General features: G+C 38.4%; 1 protein-coding gene across 1 annotated transcript in view; it reads right to left on the bottom strand.

The window, feature by feature from the left end:
* Window positions 1-14,434, bottom strand: part of gad2 (glutamate decarboxylase 2) — a 36,043-nt gene that overhangs the window by 9,805 nt on the left and 11,804 nt on the right. The window contains exons 11-15 of the mRNA XM_067435574.1: window positions 12,440-12,504; window positions 11,964-12,042; window positions 11,642-11,791; window positions 10,715-10,822; window positions 7,788-7,877 (exon numbers count right to left, since the gene is read on the bottom strand). Of these exons, the coding sequence (XP_067291675.1) occupies window positions 7,788-7,877; window positions 10,715-10,822; window positions 11,642-11,791; window positions 11,964-12,042; window positions 12,440-12,504 (492 nt within the window). The remainder of the gene's footprint in view (window positions 1-7,787; window positions 7,878-10,714; window positions 10,823-11,641; window positions 11,792-11,963; window positions 12,043-12,439; window positions 12,505-14,434) is intronic.

Raw genomic sequence — 14,434 nt, 5'->3', positions numbered from 1 at the left:
CTTTAAGTTCATCAGTGTTCAGTCGTTAAGTGGCCATTAAGACTCTTTTCAGGTGTCAACTACGGAGAAGCCTTCCACCCATTGAAATCTACCCAGTGAACCACACCATTGGAGGTGTGAGGATTACACAAGGAGAGTCAGATTATCGGGAAGGTGCAGAAGCAGAAGCTTCCCCATGAAGAAGTGACACGTTAACTGAACATTCACCAAGGTCCGAGACTGACTCTATGAACATGCTGTGCTGAACCACAGGTAGAACACCTGAACACATTCACCCACCAGCTGAAACTCAAGCTACACAAACCTGGTGAGACGGTGTCCTGCAGGTGAACAAAGAGCCTTCCGAAGGGCTCTGCAGCTGCTAAGACAATTTCTTCATCTCAAGGATTGAACCAACGTCTAACCAACGTCTAACAGTGATCCCATAGGACCACCAGAGTTTGACCCATTGGGATCAAGAGGTGGAACTGTAAGACTGAAAAAACTAGTATATGCCGAAATGTCTGAATGAAGAACAAAGACTCTCTGAGAAAATAAGGAAATTAACATCTGAACTGTCCCTCACACACCACTGGAGACGCAAGTCTCACCTCACTATCAGCTAATCTACATCTTTCCCTATTGACTCCCTCTCCCCCAATTCATTCCCTCTCTCATGCTGAGATCACTGAAAATGCATCCAGAATCTCTATATTACAATGTCAATCCACACGATCGAGTATCATATGTGTTTGATATCGTTTGAAATGTCTCAGTGCGACTGGTACAAATATCTCAACTCCACAGAAGTTAACCAAAAGATAATCAATGTTTTAAGAGTTTAAAGATATCTTGTCTTAGTTTGGTGGGTGTGGCTTTCAGCCATTTGGCCTTTGCATCAATACAAGTCTTGATCAATGCAAATTCCCATTGTGAGCTTGTGTTAACATTTGAAAGAGTTTGTGCATTTGTTTCTGGGTATTTAAGGAAATGTTACAAAGAGCTCAGGGCTTGACACTTTAAACCGGTCAGCCCGTAATGCTGGATGTCTCTCAAGATAGCCAGCATTATGTAATTTTCAGAAGTCAGGTATACATTTCATTCTTTACTTCAGACTATTTGATGTTATATATGGATTACCTTTGAATTGACTATGTAATTGGCTTTATACATTTACCTGACTGTTAAATAAAATTGTTATACTTTGATTGATTCTGACTTGCTCTGGAATTATTCAGGTTGGGTATAATTTCAACGAAGGGTTAAACGGAATAATTAAATGTGTAATTAAACTATTAAAAATGAATGACCAAATAACCAAATGGCATTCCAACCTAAATTCTAAATTATAATTAAATGGAGTCAGATAACGAGGAATTGGAATAAAATCCCCTTTTCCCCGCTGAAAAGATGAACGCGCAGCGACCTTCACCCGCCGATCGTTGGCCTCCATTGGGACGATTTGGGCGGCCTTACAAGCTCATGGAAATCTCGAAATATTTGCATATCATGAAAAGGTTCTCTAAACGAGCTATTAACCTAATCATCTGAATCAACTCATTAACTCTAAACACCTGCAAAAGATTCCTAAGGCTTTTAAAAACTCCCAGCCTGGTTCATTACTCAAAACCGTATTCATGGGAAAGACTGCCGACCTGACCCTGTCCAGAAGGCCATCATTGACACCCTCAAGCGAGAGGGTAAGACACAGAAAGAAATTTCTGAACGAATAGGCTGTTCCCAGAGTGCTGTATCAAGGCACCTCAGTGGGAAGTCTGTGGGAAGGAAAAAGAGAAGAGGTGACCGGACCCTGAGGAAGATTGTGGAGAAGGACCGATTCCAGACCTTGGGGGACCTGCGGAAGCAGTGGACTGAGTCTGGAGTAGAAACATCCAGAGCCACCGTACACAGGCGTGTGCAGGAAATGGGCTACAGGTGCCGCATTCCCCAGGTCAAGCCACTTTGGGCTTCAGAGAAGCAGCACTGGACTGTTGCTCAGTGGTCCAAAGTACTTTTTTTCAGATGAAAGCAAATTTTGCATATTATTCGGAAATCAAGGTGCCAGAGTCTGGAGGAAGACTGGGGAGAAGGAAATGCCAAAATGCCTGAAGTCCAGTGTCAAGTACCCACAGTCAGTGATGGTCTGGGGTGCCATATCAGCTGCTGGTGTTGGTCCACTGTGTTTTATCAAGGGCAGGGTCAATGCAGCTAGCTATCAGGAGATTTAGGAGCACTTCATGCTTCCATCTGCTGAAAAGCTTTATGGAGATGAAGATTTCGTTTTTCAGCACGACCTGGCACCTGCTCACAGTGCCATAACCACTGGTAAATGGTTTACTGACCATGGTATTACTGTGCTCAATTGGCCTGCCAACTCTCCTGACCTGAACCCCATAGAGAATCTGTGGGATATTGTGAAGAGAAAGTTGAGAGACGCTAGACCCAACACTCTGGATCACGAGCTTAAGGCCGCTATCGAAGCATCCTGGGCCTCCATAACACCTCAGCAGTGCCACAGGCTGATCGCCTCCATGCCACGCTGCATTGAAGAAGTCATTTCTGCAAAAGGATTCCCGACCAAGTATTGAGTGCATAACTGAACAATTATTTGAAGGTAGACTTTTTTTGTATTAAAAACACTTTTCTTTTATTGGTCGGATGAAATATGCTAATTTTTTGGGTTTTCATGAGCAAAATCATCAGTATTAAAACAATAAAAGACCTGAAATATTTCAGTTGGTGTTAAATTAATCAAAAATATATGACAGTTTAATTTTTATTATTACATTATGGAAAATAATGAACTTTATCACATATGCTAATTTTTTGAGAAGGACCTGTAATTTTCCTGCCATCTCATATCTTTTTCCCATCACCATCTCCCTTTAGGCTATCCATACTTTGATAATACAATGCATAAAATATTCCCTTTTTTGGCATCCTTTGGATGTACATTTAATAATCAATGGCAGAGTTAAAAGACAATATAATGTGACGGAAGGTGCGACGCAAGTTTTTTTTTTTTTTTTCTAGTTTAAGCCAGATGTAGTTATCATTTTCACGTCCAATGCCACGTTGTTTAAAATGCACTCGCACCCATTTGTTTCAACCACGGAAGTGTATGGTCTGAAAGCGAGGTGTGTTAAGGCGCATTGTTGGCGTGTTTCTATTTTGAGGCAACTGAAATCAACTGCGCTATTGAGTTTAGACCAGGTTTCAGTTGGTCAATATAGCGCAGTTGTTTTCAGTTGCCTCAATATAGCAACACACTAACAATGCGCCTGAACCAACCTGGTCTCACAGAATTCCGTGAAATGAACACGGACCCTTAACTCAAAAATCCGTGGTAGTTTCACGGAATCGCAGAAAATTCCGTGGTGGGTTCACGGAAGTGATGCCTATGTAAGTCAATGACAGTCAGCATCCGTGGTCCACACACGGATTCCCAACACACATTTAATTATTTGCATTTGTAAAAGTAGACATGATTTTATGAATATTTATAGCCTACTTTTATATTTCGGAGCAACTAACTCCACTCCTACCCTAAACCTACCACACTCAACAACATAAAACACATAACAGTCAAATAAATGTACAGTCACAGTTATTTATTGCAAAAACGGACCAGAAACAGTATAGAAGTATTAACTCATGTTGCATTCTAAGTCTTCTGAAGTCATACGATATCTTCATGTAGTTGATCTTAATGTTTTAATCGTTGAAATGAAGATCGCGCTCCACACACGCACTCCATTCATATTTATCATGAATCAAATGATACAAACGTCAGCATGAGGCGATCGGTCACGAGACACACGAGAGCCAATGGCATTTTACAATCAAAGTGGACGTAATGACACAATTGGTCACGCGACACACGACAGCCAATGCTGTCAAACCTGACGTGACGTTTCTTCCGGCGGCAATATTTGAAATGTATTAATATTCCGCTGATGGACTCGACGTTTCTGATCGCTTATGGGGATTTTCTTCACAGAAATCAATCGTTTGGCCTCGGAACACTTGGAATATTTGTAGTTTCTGAATAAATTGTGCCTGCTGTATCGGTGTATCTGCCTGTTATATCCTGTTTTTATAATACACAAATGGGTAGGTTTAGGGAATGGATTGAGTTAAGTGTTCAAAACGTGTCTGAATAAAAAATAATAAAATGTAAATAAATTATGCTGACTGAATCAAACTGACGAATATAAGGTGTTGGAACAGGGAATCCGTGTGTGTGAACCACAGATGCTGCCTGTCATTGACTTACATAGGCATCACTTCCGTGAACCCATTACGGAATTTTCAGGGATTCTGTGAAACTACCACGGATTTTTGAGTTAAGGGTCCGTGTTCATTTCACGGAAATCTGTGAGATCAGGTTGGCCTGAACACACCTCGTTTTCAGACCATGCACTTCCGTGGTTGAAGGGTTGAGTATTTTTGTGTTATTTAAAGGGCGTCTTTGTAATATGCATCTACAGACTGGTAAAAAAAATGAGTGTACACTTATTACAAACACAGGGATGCGCAACAGCACACAAATATTTTTAAATATAAAAAAATAAAAGGATTCCTTTCTGAAGAAGCATTCAGTCTTTTTGCTCGCAAATGCTGCAATGTAAATAGTGATTTCGCCATGGTGCGAGCGCATCGGGCCTTTAAAGGGAATGGGAGGTGAGACTCTGATTGGTTTATTGCACATTACGCCCAAAACACACAGATTACTCATTAAGAGGCTAGGTATAACCCTTTTAGACAACATGTCCTTAACCAATACGCCTATATGTCGTTTGCCACTTCTTTGAAACACGACTCACAGGAGCGTTTTCTAAAGTTGTGCTCCTATTGACAGCAGGACACTTTCATTTTAATCATTATTCCCTTTTATCTGCTTAATAGTTCAGGTTTTGCATAGCTCAATTTGTAAAGCATGGCAACAACATATACAACAACGTGATCATGCAATCGTGAGTTCGATCCCAGGGAACACGTGCTCATGAAGTGTGTATGCACTATAAATCACTGGGTAGGTTTAGGGATGGGGTGGGTGTAGTTGAATTAAAAGAAATTAAAATAAATCTTTTTGCTAAATGGAAATATGACAAATGGTGTTAAAAAGCCCACACATTGCATCAAAATGAACACGCATTTTGATTGGTAACGACAGTCACATGTCATTTCATGACATCAGATGTAACACGACACTGTAGTTATTTTCACGCCAGCGAGAGGGCGCATGACTTTAAAAACGTAATGAAGGTCGTAATAAGGTGCTTAAAAAATCACCTAGAGTCTTTTTTTTTTTTTTTTTTTTGGAGGACAGTTTGCTTTTGGAACATGCACCTGGCCTGTTTTTTCTGTCGTTAAATGAGCAAACGTGTGTTTGGACACACTCCAAGTGCACCTTCGCCATGCGTTTCAGACCATGCGCTCAGACCGTTACAATAGGGCCTGTCTCTATACGCTGTTTCAAGCTAATTTCATTGCATCTCATGTTATTACTACACAATCTGTCCTTGGATTAGCTTGAGCAGAACTGAATTGATTAGACATTAGGCATTGGACAGTATTTGGGACTGTAATCTGAATAAAAGACACACAGTCACTCATCACCACATAATTACACTCACTTCCCCTCTAATCTGTAGCAGGTTTCCAGCTATTAACAGCAGTGGCCTGTATCCAGCACCAACATAACCTTCCATCTATAAAACAAGCCTTGATATATTTTCATACACGTCTAAAAGACAAACCAAAACCTATATGTGCATCCTGTTACCCAAGAGTCTCCGGAAACCATTTTCTATCATTTGTAACAGATAGAGGGTGAGCGTTCTAGTTTCAGGTAGATGAGGAGGGGTTTGTGGGTAGCTTTAGATAGAGACCCTCTTTGTATGACTAGCACGAGCGCCATCTGCTCAGCCTAATTGCCGATTAGAGCTTTGCTGGCATGGGAGTGACGGAAGAGCAGCCAGCCAATAAAAGGACACCTGATGAGCGGCCCCTCCCCCTACACTGACATCACTGCACAAATGTCATTTTAGATATTTTTTTCTGGTTTGAAACTAGACATTACAAACAGACATCACATTAACCATCATGCGCTGGAACTTTTTTATTATGTTTAGAGCCCAAGTGCTAAAGTCATTTTAAAATGACCACAATTACCCTTCAAATTCTTTTAATATCCCTCATGAAAAACACATAATTTAACACTTTTAAAAAGAGTAATAATTATGGAAATAATATACTTTAAACAAATATACTATTGTGTAATGTTCTCGGACATTTAATTGCATGTTAATTGGAATGAAATGAACATGTGTTATAGTTTAAATTTATATCAAATGCATTTAGCTGGTCTTTAGAGTGCCCCACTTTTTGACCCACTTAAGTAGAACTTGGGAACTTGGGTAGAAATTAAGTACATATTTATATTAGATTTAATAATTACTTTTATTATCTTTGAAATATGGTTACAGTGTACTGCCATATGTACTGACACACATGTATGGTAATTTAAAATATACTTTAATGTCACTTCTACTGAAGCTTGTATGTCATGTATTTAAATGTTATTTCACAGTACGTGAACTTGTTTGTACTTATAGTGTACTTACCTAAGAGAGTACTGGGTAATAGATAAGGTAACTGCATAGGTTAAGGTTAGGTTTAGGGGTAGATTCAGGGTTAGTACCTAGTTATTACCCAGTTATTGCAATTACTAATACATAGTATGTACATGGGAACGGGACTGTAAAATAAAGTGCTGATAGATAGATAGATAGATAGATAGATAGATAGATAGATAGATAGATAGATAGATAGATAGATAGATAGATAGATAGATAGATAGATAGATAGATAGATAGATAGATAGATAGATAGATAGATAGATAGATAGATAGATAGATAGATAGATATGTAACCATTCCGAGTTTATTATATGGACATTCTGCATAAATTCAACAAATCAATGTATATTTGATATATACAGTATAGGCTTATGGATTATTGATTGTTCTTTTGCTCAAAATCTTACAAGACAATAGCATGAAGTATCAACCTGATATCTCAATGTTAAATATGTTTTTTGTTTACATGAATTTGGGATTTTTCAAAATCCTAAAAGCAAGCATTAAGGTTAATATTATTTTTGGTAACACTTTATTTTATAGTTTCCTTGTTACACGTTACATGTACTTACCATACACTGTTAAAAATATTGTTGATTTAACTTAAAAGTAAGTACCTGGTTGTCTTAAAATTTTGAGTTTATTGAAATTGATACAATGAAATTAAGTTGAGTTGATACAATGAAGAAAATTGGTTTAATAAATAGAAACTCAAAATATTATCGGATCTGAACCACATAAAAAATCTGATAAATCATGAAAATAGCACTATTTGGCATGTTTCAGTGCATCTTCACAAATAAAACACACAATTACATTTACAAAATATTTGAATAAAGGTTGTCGATTCTCAAAAAAAATGTAATTGTATTAACTCAGGTACAGGTAACTTATTTTTTAAATATTTTTTTACAGTGTAGTAATAACAGTACATAATGCATAACTACATGCAAATAACCCTCAGCCAAACCTGAATCCTACATGTAGTTGATTAAAATTTCTCTGTACTTAAATATATAAGATGACACTGTAACGATAACACCTTAAAATAAAGTGTAACCTTCTTTTTTTTACTGCAATGTACCATTGCTGCAAATGCAATATGACTCATTCGAAATGTAAGACTTCAGTTCACATCCATTGATTGAATCGAATTTTTCTCACCTTGTGCAGACGCTTCATTTTCTCCACTTTGTCCTCCAGGTAGCGCATACCCGGTGGAAGGTACCAGAAACACACATTGGTATGCTGAGGCTGCAAGGACACGAGACCACCAGATAGCATCAGCGTACGTCCACGCAACACACACACACACACACACACACACACACACACACACACACACACACACACACACACACACACACACACACACATCTATCACTCAATTTAACGTACAACACACGCTTGCATAAATAGAGCACTCTGGGGAGTCCATTAAAGATCCGTGACGGAATATTCGATTAGGGGCCGTCTGGGGCCATAATGGGAATTTTTGTCGCTGTCAGTTTGGAAGCAGCCATGTAATCTATTCAATCAAAAGGCTTTGCTTTGAGCGCTTGAGCAGGTAGCTCATAGACAGACACTACAGTCCATTAGAGGCCCTCATCCCCATTGTGCGACTCCAGGGGCCATGCTGGAGATGCCGCCATGCACCAGTGAAAAGGCTTCATTAGCCATTCAGATGGTGGGACACACAGACAAAACACAGATTGAGTTATACCTCACAGTGCTATAGCCAAAAACAGCTTGCTAAACATCAAATCGAGAGCTGGAATGTTTTGTTAAATGTCATTCGATCATATTGCAACAGTGCAACCTTCCTCGCCTCGCACTGCACCGACTTCAGCAAGGGTGCGCTCACTGAGAAGCCTCCAGCCAAATCATTTTGTCACATTGGCACCAGGCACAATTTACATTTAAATGAGCCTCGAACGACTGCTCAGTCGTTTCAAGGGTAAAAACATTTCATGTTAACTGAATTAGTGCACAAAATCAGCTCTGCATTAGACAAAATTACTTAGAAAAACAGGACTTGCATTTCAATTTAGAGAGGATTTTAAAAAGGCATCAAATCAAACTCTGCATCTTTGGCAGATCTGACCATTCAGGACTAAATGAAATGAAATAAAGAAATTAGCAACTGCATTAATTTCCATCCCATTGTTAAATTCTGAATATATATATATATATATATATATATATATATATATATATATATATATATATATATATATATATATATATATATATATATATATATATATATATATATATATACCACATTAAACAGTTTAGTAAAATAAATAAAATAAAAAGCTAAAAAGCGAATAAATAATATTAAAGCAGCATTTATGAATTCATTAGCACATACAAACATTGCACAGACACTAACGTTCAAACGGTTGGGGTCAGTATGTAAAAAAAAAAAAAAAAAAAAATAATAATAATAATAATAATAATAATAATAATAATAATAATAATAATAATAATAATACTTGTTTTCAGCAAGGAAACACTAAATTAATTGAAAGTGACTGTAAAGACATTTAAATTGTTACCAATTATTTCTATTTCAAATAAAGAACGCATGAATTTGTATATACATAAAAAGATTCTGTAAAAATGTATCATGGTTTCTACAAAAATATGAAGCAGCACAACTATTTTTAACACTAACGACTGCAGTAATGATGCTGAAAATTCAGAAAATTCAGACAAACCCTAAAACTAACCCTAGAGTGAGTATGTTGTTCATTAATATTTTTAATTACAGACCCAAAACATTTGAATGGTAGTGTGCATCTGTATCAAGATTAGTCCCATACCGACTTTTGAACATTAACATAAAGCCAAATCAACACTGCAGCTTTATTGAGGAAGTGCCCATCTGCATGAGATGGGGGATTATATGGGCCTGGTTTCACAGACAGGCCTTAGATTAAGCCAGGATTAAGCATTAGTTCAATTAGGACATTTAAGTTGCTTTTATAAAAAAGTATTCCTTAAAAATATATAAATATGCTTTAGAATTGTGCATCTTGAGACAAAACAATTGCACTGACATATTTAAGATATGTTGCTTTCAGTTAAAACAGCTCAAACATGCATTTTAGTCTGGGACTAGGTAGGTCTGTGAAACCGGGGAATTGTTTCGGGATTATATCACAATAGCCCCTTTCACACTGCGATTCCGGCAAATACATGGATAATGCGACCCGGCATTTGTTCCCGGGCCGCTAGATTTGGTCCATTCACACTGCCAGCGAAATACCGTAATATGTGCGCTTTCACACACAACCCGTAACGGTCCCGGGTCGAGTTGACACGTGACATCCTGATGTGACGTATAATGGCGAGCGATCTCAGCTTCAGCGCGGATAGTAAGGAGCTCCGTGGTCTCGACTTGTGTCCAGTTTGCGCACATTTCTGCTTGTTTAATTTTAGTTTCTTTTGTATACGAACACTCTCTGCGTTTAAAACACAGACGAGCTCTTCTGGCACTGCAGGGTTGTATTATTGAAAAAACAAGCTCTAGGAGTCGCACGATAACTACGTACACGTTGCGGCATTAGTTTTGGCTTTTGTTCACACAGCGCTCGTCCCGGATCGAACCCTGCAATCTTACTAGGTCCCCGACCCGGGTTCAATTCGGTAATCAATTCCGGGATGTGGTTGCTTTCACACAGAAGGCGACCCAGCAATGTTCCGGGAATATTGTGGGTCCGACGTGCAATGTGAAAGGGGCTAATAATAGAATGCCACAGAAAATGAATTAAAATTCAGCCTCACTGTAAAAATAACAGAAAATGTCTGTCCATTATTGTGGCTTTTTTGTGAAATTATTATTAGCATTATTGTGTGCAATCCATTTATATCCCAGTCTGTTTGTTCAAACCACACAACGGCAGAGAATTTCTGTCAGTAGAAATGCCTGTTGTTTGGTAATTTACTATTTTGCCTAATTCATTTTTTGAGAAAAGTGATTTTATCTTTTCTTGAACCATTTCTTGAATTCTATACAGAATAAAAATAATTGACGACAGGATGCAAGAATAAGCCAAAAGAATAAAACATCTAATAAGACTTACCTTTCCATCAAACACCATCTCATATCCTTCCCTGTCCTTGATCTTGTTGTAGAGATATTCTGAAAGCTCCAGACATTTGTCAATCTGAGCCTCAAAACCAATAGTGCCCTTCAGATAAGAAGAGAGAGGACAAACATTGTGATAACCTCACTGTAAAACATTGACATTGTAGCAAAACTGCTGTCCCAAGTGTGTTTGCAGGTGTAATTTTAAGCAGGACAGCTGTGATGATGTCTTATTTTAGCGGCAACTTAAAATCTTGTCTTAAAAATAGTTTCTAGTTAGGTTAGCCTGGAATACGATAGGATAGGTTAGTCTAGTTATGATAGCATAAGATAGAATAAGTTAACCTAGGATAGGATAGGATAGGATAGGATATGCGAGGTTAACCTTGAATACGTTTAGAATAAGACAGGTTAGCCTAGGATAGGATAGGATAGGATAGGATAGGATAGGATAGGATAGGATAGGATAGGATAGGATAGGATAGGATAGGATAGGATAGGTTAGGATAGGATAGGATAGGATAGGATAGGATAGGATAGGATAGGATAGGATAGGATAGGTTAGGATAGGATAGGATAGGACACAATATGATTGGTTAGGTATGGATTACAGACAGACAGACAGACAGACAGACAGACAGACAGACAGACAGACAGACAGACAGACAGACAGACAGACAGACAGATAGATAGATAGATAGATAGATAGATAGATAGATAGATAGATAGATAGATAGATAGATAGATAGATAGATAGATAGATAGATAGATAGATAGATAGATAGATAGATAGATAGATAGATAGATAGATAGATAGATAGATAGATAGATAGATAGATAGATCATTTGCAATAATTTATTTGAACTCTAATTCATGTAGTTATAAGAAGTGTTTCACAATATCAATAAATCTGTACAATACCTTAGCTCTCCACATGAGCCATAGTTTGAATATGTCCACATGGCGGCCACACTGCAGGGCCTTGTCCCCCGTGTCATAGGACAGATCATAGTGCTTGTCCTGCTGGAACAGATAACAGGCCTGCATCTGATTGCAGCTCTGCATCAGTCCCTGGATCCGATAACAAGAAGAGGAAGGAAACAAATTACAACATTTTTGTTGCAGTTCATTCATGTTTTTAAGTGTGACTACTGTATGTGTTTGAATACTTTTTGGGGCCTCTGCAATAATATGTTACAATATGTTACGTTTTGGTTTTGACTGAGAAAGCAGAGAGCCTCACCTCCTCTCGGACCAGCAGAGCAGAGCATTGCAAGGGCACAGCCATCATTTTATGGGGGTTCCAGGTCATAGAATTAGCCCTAAAAATGTATTTAAAAAAATTAAATACCATATGATTGTCCATGGAATGAATACATAGCTACATAATAACTTATTTTGATTCAGAAAACATTTCTCCCAGAGACACTGTGATGTGCAGTGAAATGTCATTACAAAAAATAACAAATCAAAACATTTCACAGGGGAAACTTTTAAAACACAATTGGATTTCTCAAGGAGGGCTAAAATTAAGAATTCTCATAACTTGTACATAGATTGTGCACCAGTTAGTTAATCTGGGATAATAAAGAGTTATGTAGATGAAGAAATGTGACCTATAGGGTGTGGAACCAACATTGATAGAGCCAATCAGCCCACAGATACATTTTCATTACTGAACCAGACATTTAGTTAATAAGAACTGCAGATTGTACTGACCTCTCGACTCCATTCAGCTTCCACCGGTGTTTCCGGGACATCAGCAAACTTCCGCCCCATGCTCCCTGTATGAGCACAGAGACAACAGTCACTTTAAAGGCATTCTATTGTGTTAATAGAACCATAGTTTGTCTTTCTCATTTTAAAAAAGGAAGGAAGGTTTAATCTTGTTATTGTAAATACAGATATAAGCGAGGCTGCTCAATGCAGAGACTATGGGTGGAGCTTGATATCCAGACATCCAACCCCCAAGCACCCCGGGACCTACTCAGTGGAGCTATAAGGTCAAACCACACCCTAACCCTAACCCTAATCCTAATCCCAGGCCTAAATTTAGTTTGATTAAGCTCCTCCCATTTGACCCATTTGGTTCTGCAAGGAACAGCACTTAAGATACACTATATTGCAAAAAGTATTGGGACACCTCTCCATATCATTGAATTCAGGTATCCTAATCACTTCTATGGCCGAATGTGTATAAAAAAATCATGCAGCTAGGCATGCAGACTGCTTCTACAAACATTTGTAAAAGAATGGGTCGCTCTCCAGTGCTCAGTGAAGTCAAGTGTGGTACCGTGATAGGTTGCCACATATACAATAAGTCTATTTGTGTTAGTCCATTCCTGTTATTAGGCCACGTAAAATCATAGAGTGGGGTCAGCGCATGCTGAGGTGCACAGTGCAAAGAAGTCGCCAACTACAGACCTCCAAAGTCAATAGCTACAGACCTCCAAACTTTGTGTGGCCTTCAGATTAGCTCAAGAATAAGGGGTGGCAGGAATGATTATGGTGTGGGGTTGTTTTTCAAAGGTTGGGCTTGGCCTCTTAGTTCCAGTGAAATGAACTCTAAATTCTTCAGTATACCAAGACATTTTGGACAATTTCATGCTCCCAAATTTGTGGGAACAATTTGGGGATGACCTTTTCCTGTTCCAACACAACTGCACATCAGTGCACAAAGCAAGGTCCATAAAGACATGGCTGAGCAAGTTTGGTGTGGAAGAACCTGACTGGCCTGAACAGAGTTCTGACCTCAACCCAACAGAACAACTTTGGGATGAATTAGAGCGGAGACTGCGAGCCAGGCCTGACCAACATCAGTTGCACCCCTCACAAATGCACTTCTAGAAGAATTGTCAAAAATTCCCATAAACACTCTTAAGCGTCGTGGAAAGCTTTCCCAGAAGAGTTGAAGCTGTTATAGCTCCAAAGGGTGGACCAACTCTATATTATGGATTAAGAATGGGATGTCATTAAAGTTCATGTGCATGTAAAGGCAGGCATCCCAAAACTTTTGGCAATATAGTGTATGAATTATTATATTCCTAAAGGCAAATATTACATTTCTTTTTCATCACTATATTCAGGTGCATTATATTCATAGCCCATTTAAAACTGCACAGGAGTGGGATACAGGTCTCATCTATACTACACGTCTAACTGCTGCCTTTGGGTGGATGACTGAGGCAAACGCGATGCATGTGTTTGAGCTCCAGCATGCCGCCACAATATGTCTGTTGAAATGCCAGAGGCTTCAGCATCACCGGGAAAACATTTTTAATATTAGATATTACACATGTACACACTCACACAGACTGACTGAAGGTAATACATGTAATAGGACACATTTAGATGAAGCTATATTTATAAAGGAGGTCATTAATTGTATGTATGCATCACATTTCAAACAACTGGTTCAATAGTAACAAGAGATTTTTATATTTTCCCTTTTTTTATGTTGCGACCAAAAATTCTGTGTGGTGTTAGGTCCTTAGTGTTTGCTAGGGTGTTCTTGTTGGTTTCTAGGGATTTACTGTGTCCACTAAATGTCCACAAGATAAAAATCTAGAAATGGATTGTCAACAGTAGCAATAGTGTAGGGGCACTAAAGTTTTGACATAAATCGCCTTGAGTTCAAATCCGCCTTTTGCCAAACTCGCTCTGCGCCCTTTTCCCATCTTATATTAAATCGGAAAGGCATTTATTTTCAGTAAA

The sequence above is a fragment of the Pseudorasbora parva genome, chromosome 24, assembly GCF_024679245.1.
Source record: "Pseudorasbora parva isolate DD20220531a chromosome 24, ASM2467924v1, whole genome shotgun sequence".
NCBI classification, from domain to species: domain Eukaryota; kingdom Metazoa; phylum Chordata; class Actinopteri; order Cypriniformes; family Gobionidae; genus Pseudorasbora; species Pseudorasbora parva.
Note: the sequence above shows the minus strand (reverse complement) of the source record. Positions and strands in the feature narration are given on the sequence as shown.